General features: G+C 45.7%; 1 protein-coding gene across 1 annotated transcript in view; it reads right to left on the bottom strand.

Annotated features, from left to right (window-relative positions):
- The window catches only part of LOC141121631 (uncharacterized), a 220,833-nt gene that overhangs the window by 27,653 nt on the left and 166,641 nt on the right, over positions 1–26,539 (bottom strand). Inside the window, 9 exon segments of the mRNA XM_073611280.1 lie at positions 840–949; positions 11,196–11,332; positions 20,010–20,941; positions 21,424–21,565; positions 21,676–21,882; positions 21,966–22,063; positions 22,180–22,303; positions 22,390–22,524; positions 22,650–22,764. Of these exon segments, the coding sequence (XP_073467381.1) occupies positions 840–949; positions 11,196–11,332; positions 20,010–20,941; positions 21,424–21,565; positions 21,676–21,882; positions 21,966–22,063; positions 22,180–22,303; positions 22,390–22,524; positions 22,650–22,764 (2,000 nt within the window).

Genomic DNA, 26,539 nt, shown 5'->3' with positions numbered 1-26,539 from the left:
GCATTTGTGAGGTCAGGCACGGATGTGGATGAGAAAGAGTGGCTCGCAGTCTCTGCTCTGATTCATCCCAAAGGTGTTCTATCAGGTTGGGGCCAGTCAAGTTCCTCCACCCCAAACTCACTCATCTATATTTATGGACCTTATTTTGTGCACTGGTCCAAATCATTTGGTGGAGGGGGGATTATGATGTGGGGTTGTTTTTCAGGAGTTTGGCTTGGCCCTTTAGTTCCAGTGAAGGGAACTCTTAATCAGCATACCAAGACATTTTGGACAATTTCATGCTCCCAACTTTGTGGGAACAGTTTGGGGATGGCCCCTTTCTGTTCCAACATGACTGCACACCAGTGCACAAAGCAAGGTCCATAAAGACATGGATGAGCGAGTTTGGGGTGGAGGAACTTGACTGGCCTGCACAGTCCTGACCCCAACCTGATAGAACACCTTTGTGGTGTAATAATTGCCCTTTGTAGGCCATGTATGGTCAGGATGGTCATTGTCTTGTCTATTTATTGCCAGTACTGTTTGTTTGGAGGACCATATTACGAGAATTTAAGTCCAAAACAAAGAAAATGTTCCGGCCCCATAAATGGGGAAATGTTCTGATCCTGAAGGGGTTAATCTAGGTTTCCACACTATATATGTGTGTATCCTCATCTACTGGAGATAAAAGACATCACAGTGACTATGGAGGAAGAGGACGGACATGACGGGGGGTTACTGGGTGTAAATAGAAAATAAGATCTTATTACCTCCTCTACTGCCAGCTCCTGCAATGTCTTCTCTCAGGGTAGTGGCTAGTTCGCAACCCTTCTCTCAGTCTCTAGTTCCCCCAGACTCACCTCTCACCCGGAACTTCCTGTCTGTACCTGGCATCATTTCCTGTCTGCATTCCATAGAGACTTCCTGTTTGGGTAGACTTGAGATCGCCACCTTTTGGAGCTCAGAGGAACTGCAACCCAGAGAAACCTCTCATAGTGTGAACACAGCCTTGTGCTGTGCGTGTATGTACTGTATATCCTTATAGATGGGGTCATCTCCAATCCAACCAAGGGGGAGAGAAATATATTACTGCCTAGTCCAGACTTTTCAGTCAGGGTTCCTCCAAAGGTTTCTAGGGGTTCCTTGAGCAATGAACAGTTTCTGTCTCTCAGTTACCACTGACATCAATGGGGGCAGTCTTCCCGCTGATGACGATGTAAGAATGTCCTTCTCCCATAAGTCACCATTGTAAAAGACCACTACACTGACCACTAGGAATGGGCTTCCGGTTTTGTCTCAACTGAGGTTCAGATCGAATTTTGCTTACTGGGATTCCAAACTTCATTGAAGTTCTCTGTCCCCTTGCTCAAACTGAACCCAGGGCAGTAGGGCTCATCCCATGGGAATCCTGACAACCAGTGAAACATTTCCCCCATCCCATTCAGCCATCAGCTGGTCATTCCCGAGACAGGTGAATGTAAAAAAAGGGGCCTGAAGCAAATGCTTTCAGGAGTGACCCAATCCTCATAGACTGCACATTCTATCTGTTCGTGAACAGGGAATGTTTTGTAAGTCTTTGCAGGGCTCTTTGTGCCCAAAGGGTCATGGTGAGATGGAGGAGAGTCAAGTGGCTTAATGCCAAGGCTTTTGTAGACAGAGGCAATGAGATTTTCAACATTAGTAAGCATGTTGTGTGAAGCTCCTTCGTCAATATAATGCAAATGTGGGGGGGAGAAATTCTGCGCACTTTCCTGCATTACGGCATCCATATCCTCTTCGTTCCTTTCTGTCTCTGCATCCTCTAGGACTAGCATTTTAGGATATGATGCCAGTTGGGAAACTGGAGTGGAAGAAGAGGTGGGATGTTTTAGAGCTCTGGACAAAGATGGTTGTATTAAGGCCATAATCTGTCCAAGGACTGGTGACAGAAAAGTCTGCTTTTTTCAGGTAGGCCACATGTTGGGTTCCTGAGATAGAGATAGAACTGGACACAGACATTGGTGTTAAAACCGGGTCCTGCTATGGTGCAAGGGACGCATTGTTACCCTGTGTCTGAGTGTTGAGAGAACCTTCAGCAGAGTGAATGTTCACCTATGATTTCGAATTGGCTCCCTTTTGCCCCATCTCCACCATAGCTGCAAATATTCTACTGTGGGGTACTCATGGAGTTGGGTGCAGGGGATAGGGTAAGCATACCTGGAATGAGTATATGGTAACCCAGGTGTTGACTGTCCTGCAGTGCCTATATATCAAGAATAATGTACAAGTGAATGTGAGAGATGACATCACTGAGGGAGCTAGGGAGGAGGTGTAATCCTTATGGGTAGAGCTCCAAAGGGATGAAGCTAAGGGGAAAATAATACTGGGAGTATGCTATAGGCCCCCTAACCTGAGGGAGGAAGTGGAGACAGATCTCCTATCACAATTTGGATTAGCAGCAAGGATTGTGTACTGGATCTACTGATTACCAACAATACAGACCTGATCAGGGATGTGGAAATACGGGGCAATTTAGGTAACAGCGATCACAGGTCAATTAGTTTCAGTATAAATCACATAAATAGGAACAAAGAATACAGAGGAGAGATGGGTTTGCTTTAAGAGCATATTAAATAAGGGCATTAGCCAATGTATCCCATTGGGTAATAAATTTAAAAGAGCGAACAAAAGCCCTGGATGGCTTAGCTCCAATTTAAAAATGCATATAAAAGCAAAGGAGAAGGCCTTCAAAAAATGCAAGGTTGAGGGATCATCATCAGCATTCAGACTTTATAAAGAATGCAACAAGAAATGTAAGGGTGCAATTAGGATGGCTGAGATAGAACATGAAAGACACATAGCGGAGGAGAGCAAAAAAAATCCCAAGAAATTCTTTAAGTATGTAAACAGTAAAAGGGAGGACAGACCATATTGGCCCAATAAAGAATGAGGAAGGACATCTGGTTACAAAGGATGGGGAGATGGCGAAGGTATTGAATTTGTTCTTCTCCTCAGTCTTCACGAGTGAATCGGGGGGCTTCAGTAACCAAAACTGCAGTGTTTATCCTCATGACACATCACAGGATACACCTCCATGGTTAACAGAGGACAGAATTAAAATTAGACTTGAGAAACTTAACATTAATAAATCACCGGGACCAGATAGCTTGCATCCGAGGGTACTTAGGGAACTCAGTCAAGTGATTGCCAGACCGTTGTTCCTAATTTTTACAGACAGTCTACTGACTGGAATGGTATCAGCTGATTGGAGAAAAGCCAATGTAGCACCAATATTTAAAAAGGGCCCAAAAAACATCCCTGGGAATTACAGACCAGTTAGCCTAACATCAATAGTATGTAAACTCTTGGAGGGGATGATAAGGGACTATATACAAGATTTTAGTAATAAGAATGATATCATTAGCAGTAATCAGCATGGATTCATGAAGAATCGTTCTTGCCAAACCAATCTATTAACCTTCTATGAGGAGGTGAGTTGCCATCTAGATAAAGGAAGGCCCGTAGACGTGGTGTATCTGGATTTTGCAAAAGCATTTGAGACAGTTCCCCATAAACGTTTATTGTACAAGATAAGGTCCGTTGGCATGGACCATAGGGTGAGTATATGGATTGAAAACTGGCTACAAGGGCGAGTTCAGAGGGTGGTGATAAATGGGGAGTACTCAGAATGGTCAGGGGTGGGTAGTGGGATTCCCCAGGGTTCTGTGCTGGGACCAATTCTATTTAATTTGTTCATAAACGACCTGGAGGATGGGATAAACAGTTCAATCTCTGTATTTGCAGACGATACTAAGCTAAGCAGGGCAATAACTTCTCCGCAGGATGTGGAAACCTTGCAAAAAGATCTGAACAAATTAATGGGGTGGGCAACTACATGGCAGATGAGGTTCAATGTAGAAAAATGTAAAATAATGCATTTGGGTGGCAAAAATATGAATGCAATCTATACACTGGGGGGAGAACCTCTAGGGGAATCTAGGATGGAAAAGGACCTGGGGGTCCTAGTAGATGATAGGCTCAGCAATGGCATGCAATGCCAAGCTGCTGCTAACAAAGCATACATAATATTGGCATGCATTAAAAAGGGGATCAACTCCAGAGATAAAATGATAATTCTCCCACTCTACAAGACTCTGGTCCAGCCGCACCTAGAGTATGCTGTCCAGTTCTGGGCACCAGTCCTCAGGAAGGATGTACTGGAAATGGAGCGAGTACAAAGAAGGGCAACAAAGCTAATAAAGGGTCTGGAGGATCTTAGTTATGAGGAAAGGTTGCGAGCACTGAACTTATTCTCTCTGGAGAAGAGACGCTTGAGAGGGGATATGATTTCGATATACTAATACCGTACTGGTGACCCTACAATAGAAATAAAACTTTTTCGCAGAAGAGAGTTTAACAAGACTCGTGGCCACTCATTACAATTAGAAGAAAAGAGGTTTAACCTTAAACTACGTAGAGAGTTCTTTACTGTAAGAGTGGCAAGGATATGGAATTCCCTTCCACAGGCGGTGGTCTCAGCGGGGAGCATCGATAGCTTCAGGAAACTATTAGATAAGCACCTGAACGACCGCAACATACAGGGATACACAATGTAATACTGACACATAATCACACACATAGGTTGGACTTGATGGACTTATGTCTTTTTTCAACCTCACCTGCTATGTAACTATGTAATTCTAGTGGCCAAAGGATGACAGGAAGCACCTGAGTACCTAATAAAAAGCTTGCCAAAGTCCAATCACCTAACGATACGTGTCTATAACCCATGGTGTATGAATATGTTGCCTGTGTCCTGTACTGTAAGTTGAAAATATTAAAGTTACTTCAAAGCACTTAAAGTGACCTCATTGCTCCCCGACCATTCATTAAGCCAGAGGCCACGAATCCAGAAGGAAGACTGGAGGAAGATGGAAGCCCTCTCAGTGGTGACAGTGCAGTGCTGGAGTGCTTTGTTTTAAGGTAAATCTCACATAATGTGCTAGTATGCAATGCATACTAGCATATTATGACATTGCCTTGCAGGGAATTTTTTTTTTTTCATCGAACTGCGGTTTACTACCGCTTTAACCCCCCCTCAATTTTTGAACCCCCATGTACACACACATACAAATGTAAATACACACATTGTGGGTGCCTACATACAAAACTGTCAGTTGCACTACACACATTACATACTGCCACGCACTCTGGTGTGAGCGCAATAAATCTAAGAGCCCTTTCACACTTGGGCGGTTTGCAGGCGCTATTGCGCTAATAATAGCGCCTGCAAACTGACCCGAAAGTGCCGCTGCTTTCATTCCAGTGTGAAATCCCCGAGGGCTTTCACACTGGAGCGATGCGCTGGCAGGACGGTAAAAAAAGTCCTGCTAGCAGCATCTTCGGAGCGGACTGTATACCGCTCCTTCACCGCTCCTGCCCATTGAAATCAATGGGATGGCGCGGCTATACTATACCGCCGGCAAAGCGCCTCTGTAGAGGCGCTTTGCTGTGGTATTTAACCCTTTCTCGGCCGCTAGCGGGGGGGGTAAAACCGCCCCGCTAGCGGCCGAATACCGACGGTAAAACGCCGCTAATAATATCGGCGTTTTACCGCTGACGCCGCCCCCGCCCCAGTGTGAAAGGGCTCTTATTCAGGGTTACCTCTAAACTGATAACCTGTAGGGGCTTGTATAGCATCTAACAAAAACAAAGAATAATTCACAGCTTACCAGCCAGCTTGCAACAAACGGAGGAGGAGTGGGCTGCCCCCAGGCATACCTGCCCTAAATCTATCCATTATTATATATGTGCTCCTACTATGAAAGCTCTCAAAATGTATAGCGTTAGGACTGCAGAAAATAATGGGGGGCCTTGTTACGGCCTCTGCAGCTTATGCATGTATTTACAAATGTGTGTGCTGCTGGTAACTGGTTCCCCTATTCCTGCACAGCCAGGCAACACGCATTTTCCACTTGCCTCCAGACACATGAAATCAGTCTCTGAGCTTGTTTTTTAATAGGGATATCAACTAGGATGGGGGGGTTATGTGATGCCCAAGTTGATGGAAAATGATGATGAATGGGGACAACGTCCTCCCTCTGTATGAAGTAGGGATCCTGGGCTGTTCTCCTTCCTGGACACCCTCAGTAAGGATCAGTGGCAAAGTCCCTTGAGGACTATGAACTCTTAGTTCCTTTTAGAAAAATAGCACGTGTTGCAAACTGCATACAGGAATTTCTACAAGGAAGGCATGGAATAAAATCCCAAATACTTGGGGCTGTCCTTGGTGTGGTTGATCCCTTTAACTCATCTGTGTGCGTCCCATGGTGAGGAGCCATGTTCAGCTAGGTGTTTGTTAGCCGGCTGTGATGTGGTCTCTCCGCTGGGTCTGCCTTTTCTGCTTCAGGCACCGCTGGATGGTGCTCGGCCGACCACTGTGGAATCTATCCTCAACACAAGGCTTGGAACGCAGGGAAGTGTCCAGGCGGGAAGGGGGGGTGACGTTACTGTACTGCGACTCGTTTCACGAGCGTGCAAGCTGTTGATGACGTGAATAGCCGCGCTCCTTTCTCAAGTTATTAGGACGGTAGCCATGCCAAATGGGATATATAAGGGCAAGGGGGGGGAGTGGTTAAGTCCGATGCGCCGTGATTGGGTAGCACATCAGAATGGGAACCTAACTAAGATACTGGTGGGCGGAGGGACAGAACATACGAAAATAAGGCATATAGTGGTGACATACATGAATATAAGAGTATAAACACCTTATGTAAACACTTAATACAGGTTATTAGAAGGTTATTAAAAAGCATAACATGTGAAGAGCAGGGATGAGCCGAACACCCCCCCGGTTCAGTTCGCACCAGAACATGCGAACAGGCAAAAAATTTGTTTGAACACGCGAACACCGTTAAAGTCTATGGGACTCGAAAAATGAATAATCAAAAGTGCTAATTTTAAATGCTTATAAGTTATTGTCATAAAAAGTGTTTGGGGACCTGGGTCCTGCCCCAGGGGACATGGATCAATGCAAAAAAAAGTTTTAAAAATGTCAGTTTTTTCGGGAGCAGTGATTTTAAGAATGCTTAAAGTGAAACAATAAAAGTGTAATATTCCTTTAAATTTCATACCTGGGGGGTGTCTATAGTATGCCTGTAAAGGGGCGCATGTTTCCCGTGTTTAGAACAGTCTGACAGCAAAATGACATTTCAAAGGAAAAAAAGTCATTTAAAACTACTCGCGGCTATATGAATTGTCGGTCCGACAATACACATAAACGTTCATTGATAAAAACAGCATAGGGGAACCCCGAACCAAAATGTAAAAAAAAAATGGCGTGGGGTCCCCCTAAATTCCATACCAGGCCCTTTAGGTCTGGTATGTATATTAAGGGGAACCCCGTGCCAAAAAAAAAAAAGGCGTGGGGTTCCCCCAAAAATCCATACCAGACCCTTATCCGAGCATGCAACCTGGCAGGCCGCAGGAAAAGAGGGGAGACGAGAGAGCGCCCCCCCTGAACCGTACCAGGCCACATGCCCTCAACATTGGGAGGGGGCTTTGGGGGGACAAGGGCCACATCCCCACAACCCTTGCCCAGTGGTTGTGGGGGTCTGCGGGTGGGGGGCTTATAGGAATCTGGAAGCCCCCTTTAACAAGGGGACCCCCAGATCCCGGCCCCCCTGTGTGAAATGGTAAGGGGGTACAAAAGTACCCCTACCATTTCACAAAAAAAGTGTCAAAAATGCTAAAAATGACAAGATATACGGCTATCTCTAGATGTCAGTTCATTGTACACCTCCATCCCCCACACATTCGGCATAATGGCATTAGAGCATTTCCTGGCCAGAGACCCTCTCATCGACTCTTGTCAAGCAACCTTCATCGTGGAAGTAACTAAATTTTGTCTAACACACAATTATTTCATTTTCAATGGAGACTTCTATCTAGAGCAACAAGGCACAGCCATGGGCACCAATTTTGCCCCATCCTACGCCAATCTGGCTATGGGCCTTTGGGAGATTCAGTAGATCTATAACAATAACCCCTTTTCTGCTAACATTGTATTTTTTAGAAGGTACATTGATGACCTTATTATCATTTGGGATGGCACCCCTGAACTCATCACCTCGTTTGTCAAGCATTGCAATGACAATACATACGGCCTATCTTTTACACATGAAAGTAATTCAACCTCATTAGCTTTTCTGGATCTAGAACTAGGACATGAGGGACAAAAAATCTACGCCAAAAACTACACAAAACCAATGGCTGGGAATTCATACCTACATTTCAAGAGCTGTCACCACCCCAAATGAATCACCAATATCCCGAAAGGGCAATTTTGCCGCCTCAGACAAAACTGCACCAGAGAATCGGACAATACATCGAACCCAGCGCCATTTTAAAAAACAAATTCCTTGAAAAACAATACCCCGAGAGCTTGGTAGAGGAAGCTTATAATCTATATCTCCACAGAAAACCTTCCAAAACCAATCAATCCGAAAAATACTGTTCCAGCAGGTGTATTACTACTTTTCATTCCCAGTACAAGAAAATGGAAAAAATATTGTCCGAGCACTGGAACATTCTACAACAAGACCCCTATTTAAAAACTATTCTTCCCCAACACCCAAGAGTCATATACCGTAGGGCCTCCAATCTCAAGAATAAAATTGCCCCCAGCAAAATAAAACCCACTGCTATTTCACCTCCAGTACCCATCTTAATACCAATAGTAGGGATGTACCAGTGTCGGAAAGCGCTGTGTAAGACCTGCAAGTTCGTAGAGCACAGCCAAAAAACCTTCTGCACTAAAGGAAAGACCTACCCGTTGAAAGAATTCTTCAACTATTCTTCCGACTATGTTGTGTATGGCCTTACTTGCCCATGTAACTTAATCTACGTGGGCCGAACCATCAGACCACTCAGACAATGTTTTGGAGAACACAGAAGATTTATCGAAGGTGGCATGGACCCACACAGTGTTCCCAAACACTTTGCTATGGTCCACCAAGGATCCACCATGGGCCTAAAAGTCTGGGTAATAGAACAAATCCCCAGATCCCTCAAGACAGCCGAACTATTCAAAAAGTTATGCGCTAGAGAAACCTATTGGATCTATAGTCTCGACACCCTCACCAGGAGGTATCAACGAATGCATAGAAATAGCCACCATTCTCTGATTACCTCTACCCATCCAATGTTTTTTACAATTGTCTCCTATATATTACACCTTTTCTACATAATACTTATGTATTTTTTTCCCCACCCATACAATAATTTCATACCTATGACCTAGCCCCTTTTCTTTGTTGATGCAATTACAGATTGACCTTCTCATCCACATCTTTATATTTCATGGGGGTGGCAGGTACCAGTAAGTATGTTCCCCATCCTTACCCCCCTCTCCCTTCACCCCTCCCTTCCTCCCACTCCTTCACCCCCCCTTCATCTTCTTTTCTCATTCCCTTGCTTCCCGTGGCATCCTTTCCCCATTATAATATTACAACAATTCTTATATTTTTATTTACACATTCATATAAAAACATTTTTTATATACTAGACTGTGAGCAGAGGTACGAATGCGCATGCACTGTCCCTGCTCATACAAATAAGTAATTAATTACTATATCCCTCAATATTTCCATGACCCCTTCCCCTGATATCCATGCCCTATCCATATATATGTACGAAATTCATCATATATACATTTTTGCTCCCACACATTTAATATGAAAGTTTTAATTTCATTTAATTCTAATCCTCAGCTAGATTTAATTTATTTCAATTTAATTTTTATTATTTTTTCTGTTAATCTACATACATATATGGGCATCTGCACACAGTCCTCCTCACATGTTATGCCGCTTTTTAATAACCTTTTTATAACCTTCTAATAACCTGTAATAAGTGTTTACATAAGGTGTTTATACTCTTATATTCATGTATGTCACAACTATATGCCTTATTGTCGTATGTTCCATCCCTCCTCCCACCAGTATCTTAGTTAGGTTCCCATTCTGATGTGCTATCCAATCACGGCGCATCAGACTTAACCACCCCCCCCTGCCCTTATATATCCCAATTTGGCATGGCTATTGTCCTAATAGCTTGAGAAAGGAGCGCAGCTGTTCACGTCGTCAACAGCTTGCATGCTTGTGAAACGCGTCGCAGTACGGTGACGTCACCCCCCCGCCTGGACACTTCCCTGCGTTCCAAGCCTCATGTTGAGGATAGACTCCACAGTGGTCGGCTGAGCACCATCCAGCGGTGCCTGAAGCAGAAAAGGCTGACCCAGCGGAGAGACCACATCACAGCCGGCTAAACAAACACCTAACTGAACACGGCTCCACACCATGGGACGCACACAGATGGGTTAAAGGGATCAACCACACCAAGGACAACCCTAAGTATTTGGGATTTTATCCCATGCCTTCTTTTAACTACAGAAATGTGTGCATTATAAGACACATTTTATTGTTAATTAAACTGTTAAAAATCTGCACCCAGAGACGCCTCTTCTCCATCTTTTTTCTGTCCAGTTTTTGGGAACATGGTCTCTGTTCCCCTGTGACGGCAGCCCTGGAAGCGCATTATCCCAATCCTTAACCTTTCCTCTCCCCCGTCCCCCCACTACAACATCAGTTTCCCTTGAAATATTTTTGCGGACTTCCTCCTTAAACCATTTTTAGAAACTAATATAGAGACTGTGGACTATATGTATGCCACCTAGCACTAAAATTTCACAGGATATTACTGCATTAGATAACTTGCGCCTTTTACTTGTAAAGGAGTATCTACAAACTCCACTGCCTGCAGGTATTACAAGCCCTCCTGGCTGCTTGTCCACCATCCCACCTGGCTGCATGTTTACTGGCCCACCTGTCTGCCCCGAAGATCTCCCAGGACAAGGGATAAAGGGTTAAGCACAACGCTGTCCTCAGAAAGCTGGCTACATATGGCAGACTTTCCTCTTGTGAATGGGTGTGCTGATGTACTCACTCTTTTTTTGTCCTCTTCGCTCCCTGCTGTTCTTTAGGCAAAATTCCTTCTCAAACTTTTCTAATAGGATTTTCCCAAGCCAGCCCGAGCCCAGCCTGGAGGCAGAGCACACCCCCCCCCCCAAGACCGAGGGGGTCCCCGCCTAGGCCACCGACAGCCTCCTCAGCACTCCATCTTCCACCTGACTCCACTGCTGGCTAGGCTCTCTCATATTTAATGGCTGATCCACTCACCTTGCCAGTACATTTTGACTGTCCATTTGTTCTCTGACCACACAACCACGTGCACAGATTGAGTTCCAGACTCCAGCTGTTGGAGATATGACCCCAGATAGATCCTTTTCCATTGATCCTTCTGTCCATACATTGACCTAAATGCACATAACTAACCCATGTTATGCAAATCTATGGCTTAAGTGACCGTGCAACAAAAATAAATCAAAAGTTGCTGGCATTACATCGACACTCCAGGCATAGCACATATCTCAATACTTTGGTCATGGTGAACTATCTGACCCCAGCGACTCACTGGCCGGGCACTGGTTTTTGACTAGGGTTTCAGGATTCACCCAGACAGACGGGGTCTTGAATCATGTGCCCGGGTTTCTGACTGCCTGAGACCCGGCCACATTATTCAGACCAGGGGCAGACCATTCAGGCGGGAGGCATACTAGCCTCTGTGGAGACAAAAGCAGTGTCATTGCTTCTAAAGATATACACTGTCTTGGCAGATTGTGATGGGTGTCTCAAAAGCTTGTTTCTGCCCCCTCCCCTCCAGTCTCCTGCGCTCTCTCTGTGATCTCTGACTCAAACATCCCGCCCCCCACATCACTAGTGCCATGTGCAGAGAGAACCGGGAGGCGTAGCTCACTGTAGCTACTGTCGGGCTGGCTGCTGCTCATACCACATGAAGGGAGGAGGTGAGCAGAGTTTTTTTTTTCTCTAAGGAAAGTTTCCTTGGGTGGAAAAGTGCAAAGTTTCAGGAGGACTTCTTGTGCATTTATTTCATTAAAGGGTTAAGATAAGGAGAATCAGAAGAGACAGTGAGTGAGTGAGTGTAGGGGGAGTCTGCAGCCTGATTACAGCTGACAGATCTCTCCCAAGCTAAAACACATGTCAGTCTATATAAACTTCCCCCAATCATTTAGTCCAGATAATGTGAAAGTAATTTATGACCATTCATGTAACCCTGTGTATCTGTGATGAGTTTACACCTCTGATTGTACAGACTCAGAGCCTGGATAACACGGAGTTACATGAATGGTCATCAATTACCTTCACATCATCTGTACATACAGCGTGTTAGGGGCTGGCATCTCATAACAGGAGGTTGTTTTCATTGAGTAGTATTGTATGATTTATTGTTGTGTATATAGTAGTGGATGAGCACAATAGCGTTTTATAATTATAAATATCTATAACTGACCACTTCTCAGCCCCCAACTGCCCCCAGCTTGCATCACCCCCAGACCACTTCATACACCCAGCCAGGGCCGTCTTTAACGCAGGGCAAAAGGGGCAGCTGCCCTGGGCCCTGTCATTGTTGAGGGGCCCAAAGCAGCCGTCTCTTAAGCCCGCGCTGCCCGCAAATTGGGAGCCCCACTAGAACTGCGAAGCGACTGGATATAGGACGGGAGACAGGCAGCGATGCGCTGTATCATTACCCAGCTAACAGGGAGCGGGCGGCGCAGGGAGCTCCACTGAAGCTCTGACCCCGCCCCATGTAGTCCGCATATTCGGGACTCGGGCAGCCGCAGGGTAGAAGCTGAGATCGGAGTGGGAGGGAGTGGCAGCTGGAAGTGGTGAGAGTAGGGTGCCCACGTGTCCCGGATTGTCCGGGACATTCCCGCAATTAGCAGGTCTGTCCCGGACACCTTCATTCCGGGACAGTACAGTGTCCCGGAATGAAATTGACAGAGTGAGCAAACCCCGCTATAGCGCTGGCGCTCGCTCTGCCTCCAGATCCATCTGTCTCTAGCCGAGGGGAGCTGAGACCGCCCCTCTGCCCGAGCCCAGCCGAGGGGAGCTGAGACCGCCCCTCCGCCTGAGCACAGCCGAGCTGAGGGGAGCTGGGACCGCCCCTCCGCCCGAGCACAGCCGTGCCGAGGGGAGCTGAGACCGCCCCCCCATCCGTGCACAGCTGAGCCTGCCCGAGCCGAGGGGAGCTGAGACCATCCCCCCACCCGAGCACAGCCCAACCCACCCGAGCTGAGACCGTTCCCGCCCGAGCACAGCCGAGCCCGCCCAAGCTGAGGGGAGCTGAGACCGCCCCCCCGCCCAAGCACAGCCGAGCGGAGCTAAGACCGCCCCCCCGCCCAAGCAAAGGGAAGCTGAGATCGCCCCCCAGCACAGACGAGCCGAGCCGAGACTATTTTTACTGCTGACAATTACCTTCTGTGCTACTTCTCAATCTGTTAGCTCTGTCTAGCACAAGTGGAGAGGAGCGTCTGTACTGAGGAAGGGGGATCTATACTGAGAGTAAGGGGGGTCTGTACTTAGCGGGGTCTGTACTTAGGGGGGGTCTGTACATATTGGGGGGTCTATACATATTGGGGGGAGTCTGTACTGAGGGAGGGGCATCTATACTGAGGGAAGGGGGTCTGTACTGAGGGAGGGGGATCTATACTAAGGGAGGGGGGTCTGTACTTAGTGTGGGGGTCTGTACTTATTGGGGAGGGGGGTCTGTATTAAGGGAGGGGGATCTATTCTGAGGGAGGGGGGTCTGTACTTAGTGGGGGATCTGTACTGAGGGAGGGGGATCTATACTGAGGGAGGGGGGTCTGTACTTAGTGGGGGGGTCTGTACTTATTGGGGAGGGGGGTCTGTACTGAGGGAGGGGGATCTATACTGAGGGAGGGGGGTCTGTACTTAGTGGGGGGGTCTGTACTTATTAGGGGGGGTCTGTATTAAGGGAGGGGGATCTATTCTGAGGGAGGGGGGTCTGTACTTAGTGGGGGATCTGTACTGAGGGAGGGGGATCTATACTGAGGGAGGGGGGTCTGTACTTTGTGGGGGGGTCTGTACTTATTGGGGAGGGGGGTCTGTATTGAGGGAGGGGGATCTATACTGAGGGAGGGGGTCTGTACTTATTGGGGAGGGTGGTCTGTATTAAGGGAGGGTCTGTACTTAGTGGGGGATCTGTACTGAGGGAGGGGGATCTATACTGAGGGAGGGGGGTCTGTACTTAGTGGGGGGTCTGTACTTATTGGGGAGGGGGGTCTGTACTGAGGGAGGGGGGTCTGTACTGAGGGAGGGGGATCTATACTGAGGGAGGGGGGTCTGTACTTAGTGTGGGGGTCTGTAATTATTGGGGAGGGGGGTCTGTATTAAGGGAGGGGGATCTATTCTGAGGGAGGGGGTCTGTACTTGGTGGGGGATCTGTACTGAGGGAGGGGGGTCTGTACTTAGTGGGGGGGTCTGTACTTATTGGGGAGGGGGGTCTGTACTGAGGGAGGGGGATCCATACTGAGGGAGGGGGATCTATACTTAATGAAGGGGGGTCTGTACTGAGGGGGGACTTTACTTGGCAGGGGATGACACCATGTTTTACAGCACCGGTGGGGTGACACCAACCCTAGCGAAGCCACTGCCACCCACCTCCTCTATCTTCTCTGGGCCCACTCCAGCATGCTCTAAAACAGGTCCCTGGGACGCACTGCCACGGTGGCAAGTGACACACTGCATCTGGTAGCAGGCGACAGTGGCATGCTGCATCTTGTTGCAAGTGACAAGCACAGGGTTCCCAATGATTCTGCATTATGGTGAGTTGAACTATTTCATTATATATTACAATGTAGTAATAGAAATAATATGATTTGATCATCCCGACACCATATCTAGCATGGTGTTGGGATGATATAAGTGCTAAAACCAGCCATTTACCTGACAAATCACTCGCTCCTGAAATCCCCATCAACACCGAGACTACATTCAACACCCATCGCCCGCCCCACCCCCCAGTCCTTGGCAAAATTGTCCCTGAATGGCAGTTTGGAAATGTGGTCACCCTAGCTGAGAGCCAGCGAATGGTGAGCCCGGCTAGCCAGGACCAGGTAGGTCCTACTCCCCAAATAGTCTGCCTATGAGTGTGGACTAAATCCTGATCTGGCTGTGGCTGAACTGTTCACCAATTGGAGCATTAGAACATGGACCACCAATGGTACTGGCACCTGTTCCACAAATAGACATAGTGAAATGCAACACTGCTTAATGGGCTTCCTTTAGGCCTGGTTCCCATCAATGCGGGTTTGTGGCCCGCAATTGCGCTGGGACAGCAGCCCATTTATTTGAATGGGCTGACTTTCCTGCAGAAAAAAGGTACATGCAGCATTTTAAAAATACAACGCCCTTAAAATTGCATGGCATTTTTGCAACATGCAATTCTCCTGCAAGTCCCGCATCCACAAACAAAACATGTTGCTGTTTACAAAACACGCAAAGCTGCTATTCATTCTTGATGGCACCCCCACACATCTAAAACTGCAGCGCAGGTGCGGGAACTGCTGGAAATCGCAAAGTGGAAAAGCTGCGGCGTTTTTCTGCAGGAAATGCAGGCACAGCAGCTCATTCAAATGAATGGGCTGCCATGCCTGCACAAACGTGCGCTGCAAACCCGCATAGATGTGACCCAGGCCTAAGGCGTTAGTAAAGTCATTTTTTTTAAACGAAATGCTGGACCCCCTGCAGGTTTAACCACTTGCCTACCGGGCACTTTCACCCCCTTCCTGCCCAGGCCAATTTTCAGCTTTCAGTGCTGTCACATTTTGAATGACAATCGTGCGGTTGTACAACACTGTACCCAAATGAAATGTTTATCTGCAAACAGGTATTTTTCTCCTTCACTGATGTGTGCTGATGCGGCTGCATTGATAGGCCACACTGATGCGCACTGAGTGGCGGCACTGATAATGAGGCATTGATAGGCAGCCACTGTACTACTATGGGGAGGGGATTAGGATTTTTGTTTCACACTATGATTGCTTATAATGATTGCTTGGGGGTCCCAAGAAAATGTTTGCCCAGGGTCCAATCAATATTAAAGACAGCCCAGCCCTGCATACAGCTAACACGCATCACTCAGAGCTGCTTCTAACCCCCCAGCTGAGGAACATCATTTCATGGTCACTTTCCTTCCCTTATCTTCCCAACATCACTCACTGGTCACCCCATAGACACTGCAAGAAATCCCTCCCCATTCTTCCCCCATCATACTCTCCACACTCCTCTCCTGTACATACTGCCCGCATCATCCCCTCCCCATTCCTCTCCTGTACATACTGCCCCCATCATACCCTCCCCACTCCTCTCCTGTACATACTGCCCCCATCATCCCCTCCACACTCCTCTCCTGTACATACTGCCCCCATCATCCCCTCCCAACGCCTCTCCTGTACATACTGCCCCCATCATACCCTCCCAACGCATCTCCTGTACATACTGCCCCCATTATACCCTCCCCACGCTTCTCCTGTACATACTGCCACCATCATACCCTCCCCACACCTCTCCTGTACATACTGCCCCCGTCATACCCTCCACACTCCTCTCCTGTACATACTGCCCCCATCATCCCCTCGGCTCTTCTGTACATACTGCCCCCACCATCCCCTCCACACTCCTCTCCTGTACATACTGCCCCCATCATACCATCCCCACTCCTCTCCTGTACATACTGCTCCCATCATCCCCTCCCCACGCCTCTTCTGTACATACTGCCCCCACCATCCCCTCTACACTCCTCTCCTGTACATACTACCCACTGTCATACCCCCCGCACTCCTCAGCTGTACATGCAGCCCACCATCATACCCTCTACGCCTGTACATACCGCCCACTGTCATACCCTCCACACTCCTCTCCTGTACATACTGCCCCCATCATACCCTCCACACTCCTCTCCTGTACATACTGCCCCCATCATACCCTCCACACTTCTCTCCAGTGCATACTGCCCCCATCATACCCTCCACACTCCTCTCCTGTACACACTGCCCACTGTCTTACCCCCGCACTCCTCAGCTGTACATGCAGCCCACTTTCATACCCTCCACTCCTGTACATACTGCCCCCATCATCCCTTCTACACTCCTCCTGTACATACTAATCACTCTCATACCCTCCACACTTCTCTCCTGTACATGCCGCCCACTGTCATACCCTCCACACTCCTCTCCTGTACATACAGCCCACCATCATATGCTCCTCACGCCTCCTCCACACTCCTCTCCTGCGGATTCAGATGTAAGAGGAAACTGCAGAATCATATGTAAAGGGGAATGAACCCTGTGGATTCAGATGTAAAAGGGAACTCTGCTTATTCAGACCTAAAGGGGAATTCTATTGACTCTGAAGTAAAGGGGGACTCTTGTGATTAACTCCATATAATCAGAAACGTTTTTTAATCACAAAATTATATGTATAGTGTATACTACATAAAATATTGCCGTGCATTGCATTGTACAGCGCTAATGAATTTAATGAACTACAAAAAAATATATATTTTTCGTGCGCTGCTAAAGTGTTCGGGTTTGGCTTGAAGAAAAGGGGGCAACTCTATTTTTGACGCTCCTCGGTGATGTTGAGAGGACAATTTACAGCCAATTTTTAACCCTGGTTATTTTTCTAAGATGTACTCATTACTCCAAAAGAAAACAATCTTATTTCTTTAATGTTCATACATCCCTAAAGAAGAAAAGCAATTTCGAAATGCGTTGGGTGTTGAACAGCTTAATTTCCAGTTTTGGTGATCTCAATTTGAGTACTGGGTATTTGCAGACTTCAATCGACCAATTTTATCATGTATTATAACAATTTTTATATGTTTTGTATTTAACCACCTCAATGCTTTTACATAGAAATAAAACAAGGCAAAAAAATCACAATAAACACAAGAAACATGTTAAGATGAATATGTTAAAAAGTCCAATGGATATGGAAATGTATTAAAAAAAGGCCTGTTCGTCAACCACTAAATGATGTTAAATCAAAGGTGGAATGAACTGGCAATGTCCGATAAGGGAACCATCAAGGGTGGTGCATCTTTAACAAAGGAGAGAGGTATATATACTGTTACCGGAACAGATGGACTCAAATATGACAGAGTCATACAGGCAGGGTGCCGAAAACAGCAGATATATGGAACTCCAAGGGATCCAGGACCTCAGAAGATGAATCCAGGGGTGTTATGGATGGCCACCAAATGAACTTCCAATGAAAGGAGCACCGAAACTGGATCTTAGATGCAAAAAGACCGCTTGGACAGCAGGGCAACTCTCATCCAGATAATAGCGATAAGCCAAGCCCAACGTGTTTCAACCAAAAAGGCCTTCAGCTGGGGCATGCCCCAGTTGAAGGCCTTTTTGGTTGAAACGCGTCAGGATCGGCTTATCGCTCCTTACATTTCCCTGTATTTTTATCTGTGATCACCATTTATTGCTGTACATCGGTTTTTAGAAATAAAAAACCTCATTGCTTGACCTACACCCTACGGAAGCCATTTTTTTTCTCCACATATTATCCGCATGAGAGTTGCCCTGCTGTCCAGTCGGTCTTTTTGCATCCAAGATCCAGTTTCGGTGCTCCTTCCATTGGAGGTTCATTTGGTGGCCATCCATAACACCCCTGGATTTATCTTCTGAGGTCCTGAACCCCTTGGAGTTCCGTATATCTGCCATTTTCGGCACCCTGCCTGTATGACTCTTTGTCGCAGACATTTGAGTCCACCTGTTCCGGTAACAGTATTTATACCTCTCTCCTTTGTTAAAGATGCACACCCTTGATGTTTCCCTTATCGTACATTGCCAGTTCATTCCATCTTTGATTTAACATATATTAGTGGTTGACGCACAGGTCTTTTTTAATACATTTCCACATCCATTGGACTTTTTCACATATTCATCTTCACGTTTCTTATATGTAAAATATATATATTATGTAACATATGTAAAAGCTTTATTGATTTTTTTTGCACCGTTTCATTTATATTACAATATTTGTGTCTACTTGTTAGCGCTACATTACTCACCATTTTGATCTTTGCTGTTAAGGCCAGTCATAGGTTGGGTCAGTTACCGTTTGTTTGTACCGCTTTTATAGTGTTAACCAAATTTGTAGACCAGCACACACAATTTTAAAGGTCTGACCTGTTTGGTATCTAATTACTCCTTACTCCTTAATTACTAACTTCATCTTTTATATTTTACCAGAAAAATACTCAGTGCCAAAATAAATGACCAAATACGATGTTTCCCATTTTAAATCAATGGTTAGTTTAATACTGTTGGTTTAGCTTATGTTCTTCAATGTCTACTGTACTCATAAGTACATGAATATGATCTCAGTTATTAGTATGAAACCATGTCTGACGAAGAAAAATAAGGGGTCCATTCCTAAAAAAATTAGTTGGACAAATGTAAAAAGCATTTGCCCAGCTGTTACAAATTCTGGCCGTACATTTATTAACAGTGATTTCCTATGATCCTCAGCTCCATCTATTGGCTATAATGTGGTTATTTTACTGAAATACCTCCAGCTAAAATAAATAAATAAATACTACATTATGGCCATTAGATGGAGCCAATGGTCAAAGAAAATCACTATATAAAATAAAATACGAACAACGTTCGTGATGGCCTGGCGATTGCTGGTCGGATAAAACATTTGTTGAAATTAAAAATAGATCTCCAAGTGTTTGTGAAAGCTTACACCACACAATGTACTCAGCCAATGAAAGGTAATGACTGCATTTTTATTTTTCTCCTGCTATCAGTGGCCAACATAGTACAACACTTCATCCATGTCTTTGGTGATCTCTGATCTCCTTATGAACTGTTTCTTACATGATGAAGATCAGCCATGGAGTATATCTGAGGTGTATATCAGGATGTGCTTCTTCCCCACATGAGACCTGAGATGTCCAGCAACATCCATATAGAAGATATTTCTCGCACTCAAGGCACTAATACACCTAGGAGGGTTGTGTGGGATCCCTGATGTACAGGAAGACAGGACTTCAGTGAGGAACAATTCCCTCACTCAGGACAGGAGCTTCTCCCCCATGTGCAATCCCTGATGTCTGTAAAGATTGGACTTCCCTGAAAAACATTTTCCGCACTCAGGACAGGAATACGGCTTCTCCCCCGTGTGCAATCTCTGATGTTTGTAAAGAGAAGACTTTACTGAAAAACATTTCCCACACTCAGGACAAGAATATGGTTTTTCCCCCGTGTGAGATCTTTGATGCCTAACAAGATCTGATGTTTGCACAAAACATTTCCCGCACTCAGAACAGGAATATGATTTTTCTCCCGTGTGAGATCTCTGATGTCTGACAAGCTTTGATTTTTTTACAAAGCATTTGCCACACCAAGAACAGGAAAACAGCTTCTCTTCCATGTTCAATATATGATGTTTGTACAGATTTGACTTCACTGAAAAAGTGTGGACTCTCTGATGTGTGGAAAGAGAGGACTTGTCTGAAAAACATTTCCCGCACTCAGAACAGGAATATGGCTTCTCTCCTGTGTGAGACCTCTGATGTATGTAAAGAGTAGACTTCCTTGAAAAACATTTCCCACACTCAGGACATGAATACGGCTTCTCTCCCATGTGAGACCTCCGATGTCTGTTAAAATGGGACTTCTGTGAAAAACATTTCCCGCACTCAAGACAGGAATATGGCTTCTCTCCTGTGTGAGTTCTTTTATGCACAGTAAGATTGGATTTAAAATGGAAACTCTTCCCACACTCAGTACAGAAAAAGCTCTTATCTGTTGGAAGGACGGCACCGTCCCTCGCAGTGTGAGGTTCCTCAGAATAAGAGGAATACAATGGTCCATCTACACTGTGTGGTGCCGGATGGACATTTGAGGTAGTCGGGTTTTCTCCTGGACTATACTGTGTGATGTCCTCATCTTCTACTTTACAGTCTGGAGACAAAGTGAGACAATCCTCTGAGGTTTTCCTCATCTCCCATACATGTACTAAAATAGAAAGAAAAAGATTATTACTAGACATGAGCAGATTGGTTCCCCTAAACCAGGACTCTGCCCACATCAGGCAGCTTTTGTCTCTATACAGACATATCCCTCCACCCATCCCAGCCAGCAAACAACCCCAGGAGAATTGCTCTATTGCACTGAGATCTTGCTAGACCCAGGCATGCAGAAGAAGACCCAAGGAACAAGCCCCAGGTGCCTAGGTTGAGGAACGTCGATGGTGAAAATTAACATTTTGCTGCCAGCTGAACCCCAGAATCTGCACAAGTCCAGTCTAGATACATAAATTGTGTCTGCAGCACAGAGAAGGAAGATTATCCGAGAGAAATACAGGAATACAGGATGTGGAACACAGCTCAGGAAAGTAACTAGGGTATTACAGGCTGATATCACCCAGTCCTTGCCCTACTCTGGACCAATCAGTGAGCAGTACGGGTGGAGAAAGGTATTTAGTGTTAAGGACCCACCTGTGCTGATCTCTGTAGGAGTGTCGTCCTCTATAAATGTCCCCGTTATTCCATCCTCCTCCATAGACTGCTGATCACCCCTCACATACGTCTCTTCTTCTTCTGTTTTAACCTCAACTTTTATATCTATTAGATCTTCACCCTAAACCAAGAGAATGATGGAAAATAACATCTGTAAAATATAACCTCACATAAAAAATATTCACACATAATCTCCAAGAGTCTATATTCCAGATGTTCCCTTTCACCAACCTTGTAAAGGTGAGGGATGGTGTGATCTTCCTGCGTGGAATCCTGGGAATACAGAGGATGGGAACATCTCTCTGGTGGGTTCCTGGTATTAGGTGGCTCGATCAGATTCTTGTGTCCTTCTGAAAACTCCTCCATCACACCATAATCCTCATCCTCCTCTTTATACTCTTCTTTAACAACAATATTATCACCCCAGAGGTCTCCACTCTGAATATATAATAAACATTCATTGTAACAAGCATACTGTGTATAAATGATACAGTAACTACCAATAATTGTTCCTCATCTACCTGATCGGGTTTTGTGTAATTGTGATCTTCCTGTGTGGAATCCCAGGAATACAGAGGATGGGGACTTCTCTCTATTGGGTTCCCATTACTAAATCTATCTGTAAGAAACACACACACTGATTGAATACATTGTGTCTATGTGTTTATCAGATGATGGGGGATATAGGTGGAGCCTCCGTACTGCTCTCTCCTTTACAATAAAGTCTCCTCTTACCCGGTGATGTGAGGGGCGGCTGATTGTCTATCATGACGTCCTTGTAGAGATCCTTGTGTCCTTCTAAATACTCCCACTCCTCCATGGAGAAATAGACAGTGACATCCTGACACCTTATAGGAACCTGACACACACAATGATACAGTCACCATCCAGACACATCCCTTGTCTGTTACTGGATAATGTGCCAGAATTCCCAGCGCCGCTCACCTCTCCTGTCAGCAGCTCCATCATCTTCTTGGTGACTTCTAGAATCTTCTGCATGTTGTGTCTCCCGGGTTTTAGGGAGTCACATTGAGGCACTGTGATGGTCATATGATCTCCAATATTCAGAAAAGGATATCTCTGTATTGAAGAACCAATAGGAATATCATGTTAGAATCCCAGAATCCCCCTCACCACTCCGGTCAGGACTGTTTTCTTAATAGAGATAAGAGTGATGTCATGTGACCTCCCAGAATCCTCCTCACCTCTCCGGTCAGCAGGTAGATAATCTCCAGGGTGAGGTTTAGTATCCTCTCAGTCATGTGACTCCGATCCTCCTTCATCCTCATTGATGTGGTCAAGCGATCTACACAGGTTTCTCTGTTGATGGATAGGGGGAAATTACGTTGTATATGGACTGTATTGATTGTACAATATTAGTGTCATGGTCAGGGGTCAGGTTCAGAGACCAGTAAGATAAGTACAGAAGCAGGTCACCCTGGCGGATGACGTCAGCTGAGGTGCAGAGTCTAAGCACTAACTGGTGTTCACCAGAGCTCCTGAAGGTAGAGATGGGTTTTTCTGCATATTAGTACCAGTTTGTGGTCCTCAAGATTGCCCGACTAGGAGGTGAGCAACCAGGGGTCCAGTAGGAGATAGAACAGATAGGGATAAGCTGCAGTGTTGTCAGTAAACAAGCCAAGTAGGGAGGACAAAAGGGGGCACTAGTGCTCAGGGGGGGACAAGAGGGGGCACTTGTGCTCATTGGGGAGACAAGGGGGCTCTGGAGACCAGTGGGGAAACAAGGGGGTTGGTGGTGCTCAGTGAAAAGACAAGGGAGGCAATAGTGCTCAGTGTGGAAACAGGGGTGCACTGGTGCTCATCGAGGAGACAAAAGTAGCACTGGTGCTTAGTGGGGGGGACAAAATGTGGCACTGGTGCTCAGTGGGGGAACAAGGGGGGGGCATGCTGTTCAATGGGGAGACAAAGAGCACTGGTGTTCAGTGAGTGAAGAAGGGGAGGGCACTGGTGCTCAGTGGGGGAACAAGGGGGGGGCGTGCTGTTCAGTGGGGAGACAAAGAGAGCACTGGTCAGTGAGTGAAGAAGGGGAGGGCACTGGTGCTCAGTGAGGGAACAAGGTGGCAGTGGTAATCAATGGGGAGACAAAGGGAGCACTGGTGCTCAGTGGGGACACAAAGGGGGCACTGGTGCTCAGTGGAGACACAAGGGGGGCACTGGTGCTCAGTGGAGACACAAGGGGGGCACTGGTGCTCAGTGGAGACACAAGGGGGGGCACTGGTGCTCAGTGGAGACACAAGGGGGGGCACTGGTGCTCAGTGGAGACACAAGGGGGGGCACTGGTGCTCAGTGGAGACACAAGGGGGGGCACTGGTGCTCAGTTGGGACAAAAGGGGGGCACTGGTGCTCAGTTGGGACAAAAGGGGGGCACTGGTGCTCAGTGGGGACACAAGGGGGGCACTGGTACTCAGTGGGGAATTGAAATAAAACAAAAAATGTGACGCTAAATGGTGTCTGTTACTGTACAAAAACCTAACGAGAATGTGGCTCAGTAGCACAGTAAAAATTTAATAAAACACCAATATACAATATAGTGTATAAAAGAATATGTCCCAAAAAAATTAATAATAGATGTGTATACCCAAAATAACTCTAAAAAACCTGTAAAGTGTACACATAGTGTATAAGTAGATATTACTTTTATAAAATATAAAGTAAGTGTTATCTCCAATAAGAGTCCAACACTATATACAGCGTCTGTAAACAACGTAAATCAGGAGAGTTCCTGAGATCAAATTGGTAGGAAACTGACACCCCTGATGGACAAAATTTTAAGTTCACACGGACGTGTGTCAAACGCTCGTGTGAATGACTTTAGTGCCTTCAAAAAACATATGGGATGAATTCAATCAGTATGCACGATGTTGGGGTAGACACTTGAACGATATTGATCAGAGCTTGCAAAATTGGAATAAGGAAGCTGGAATACCCTTTCTGGAACAGATGGACTCACATGCCGGAGGCAGAGAGTCAAACAGGCTTGTACCGGAATTCGGTGGATGGGGTGGTTAACCCAGAGGAAGTAAGTGTAGAGCTGTATCCAGAGGAGAATCCGTAGATATCCCTGGTCATTACTCACCGACCCTCAGGAAAAAAAAAGGATGTTCTCTGGATTAGAGCTCCCCTTAGTTGCACAGCTGTAATGGGGTTACCAGCCTTGGTCTTCAATCCTCTTATAAAAGATGGGATTTCTCAAAAGAAAAGAAGGAAGAATGCCTCCACATGGTGTAAATCCGCATACAAAATTTATTTTAAAAGTTCATCTGGCTCCCAAAACAAATAGGGGCAGAATAAAAATTGACAGAGTAAAAAGCGCTTATATAAATTAGTGGCTCAGCAAGCATATCCAACCCGACGTGTTTCGTCCTCAAGGACTTCAACTGGGGTATATGCCTGCTTGCCACTGATATGCTTATTTATAATATAAAATATAATGCCAACATTAAAACACCTGTTTACGCCATGTGGAATCTAACTTCCGGGTTCGCGGGACTGGCGTCAATGTCGGCATGTGAGGAGGATAGACGAATAGGGGATGGCTAGGTAGACAGCAAACCAGACCTCACTATCGCCGTCTAATGAAAACAATACTTGTCTGTTCGATAGACGTGAGTGGTCACGTGCCGTCAGCGTGAACAGCCATTAGCTAACGGTCAGACCTATCAAGTGAATCCATGAAGGAGTCACGTGACAATATATGGATGGTCAGGGCATGGACCAATGGCATCAAACCACAGCCAGCCACACAAAAACCGGAAATAACTAAATGATAGGTCTTGAAGCGGAAATGCGGTACACACCTCAAGATGAAAATCTTAACAGCAACATCAAAAACGGACAACAAATACAGAAAAGTGTAGGAAAAATCTTAAAAGTATAACAATTGTAAATCTTAGGAATGTATCCCCATTCCGAAGCTGAAAAAAAACAGAAAACAAATAAAAATGAAATAGGACATGGAAAAATAAAAATAGATATTAACCATAACCTCCGGAAGTGAGATTCCACATAACGGGGGATAGAAGTGTATACTCTGGACACAATGTACAAGATATACTGACACATTAATAGAGTTAGAAAAACAGAGGGTCTATGCCAAATCGCAAAATAGATGTCTATATAAATATGCGACCCAGCATGCATAGATAACTAGCGACTCGTCACAGTGTGGTAAAAGTGACTGTAGGTCTAATCTATCCATAAGTATAGACAGAACATACATAATAAATTATACAATAAAAATCGATAATTCATAAATCAAAGAAAAGGAAGAATGAGAGAGACAATATTACATGCATATCTTAGGTATCCAGCAATCTCAAAAAACTGTTGGAAAAAATGCATAATCAAGATTGATTAATAAATGCATTGATGTCCCAATCTATATTAAGACCATGGGGCACATAGCATTTTAGCTGGTGTATCCAGAATGTTTCAAGTTTTGATACGCCCCTTATGAGCGACTCCCCCCTCCAGTGGGGGACAAATTTATCAATGGCTTGAAACTTGGTACCAGTTGGATTTTGATTGTGACACGGAAGATAGTGCCTCGGGACGCTATGATTGGTGCATCCCTTTTTAATACTAGTTATGTGCTCATTTGCCCTCACTGAAAGCGTTCTTATGGTGCGACCCACATATTGTCTCCCACAGGGGCACGTGATCAGATAGACAATATATCGAGTTTGACAGGTCAGAAAATGCTTAATCTGGTATTCCCTCCCCGTAGAAGTAGAAACAAAGGTTTCAGTTCTCCTACGTCCACAAATGTTGTGCAAGCATACATTACATCTGCGGCAGGGAAAAAATCCCTTCATATTGTGGAAAAAGGACCGGGTGATCGGGGGATCCGTTACATTGGGGGCGATCTGTCCACTTATTGGTAGTGCGCCTCTGTAGATCACTCCACCTTGTTCTGGGAGTAAAGGGCCTAGTACTAGATCACTCTTTAGAACTTTCCAGTGTCTGGATATAATATCTTTAATTTGTTTGTATTGTACTGAGAAATTAGTAAAAAAAAAGACCATCTATGTTTATTGTTCTGTACGTGTTTCGATTGTTCAGATAGCAGAAAGTT

Source organism: Aquarana catesbeiana, unplaced genomic scaffold (genome assembly GCF_042186555.1).
Source record: "Aquarana catesbeiana isolate 2022-GZ unplaced genomic scaffold, ASM4218655v1 unanchor226, whole genome shotgun sequence".
In the NCBI taxonomy this organism is placed as follows: domain Eukaryota; kingdom Metazoa; phylum Chordata; class Amphibia; order Anura; family Ranidae; genus Aquarana; species Aquarana catesbeiana.
Note: the sequence above shows the minus strand (reverse complement) of the source record. Positions and strands in the feature narration are given on the sequence as shown.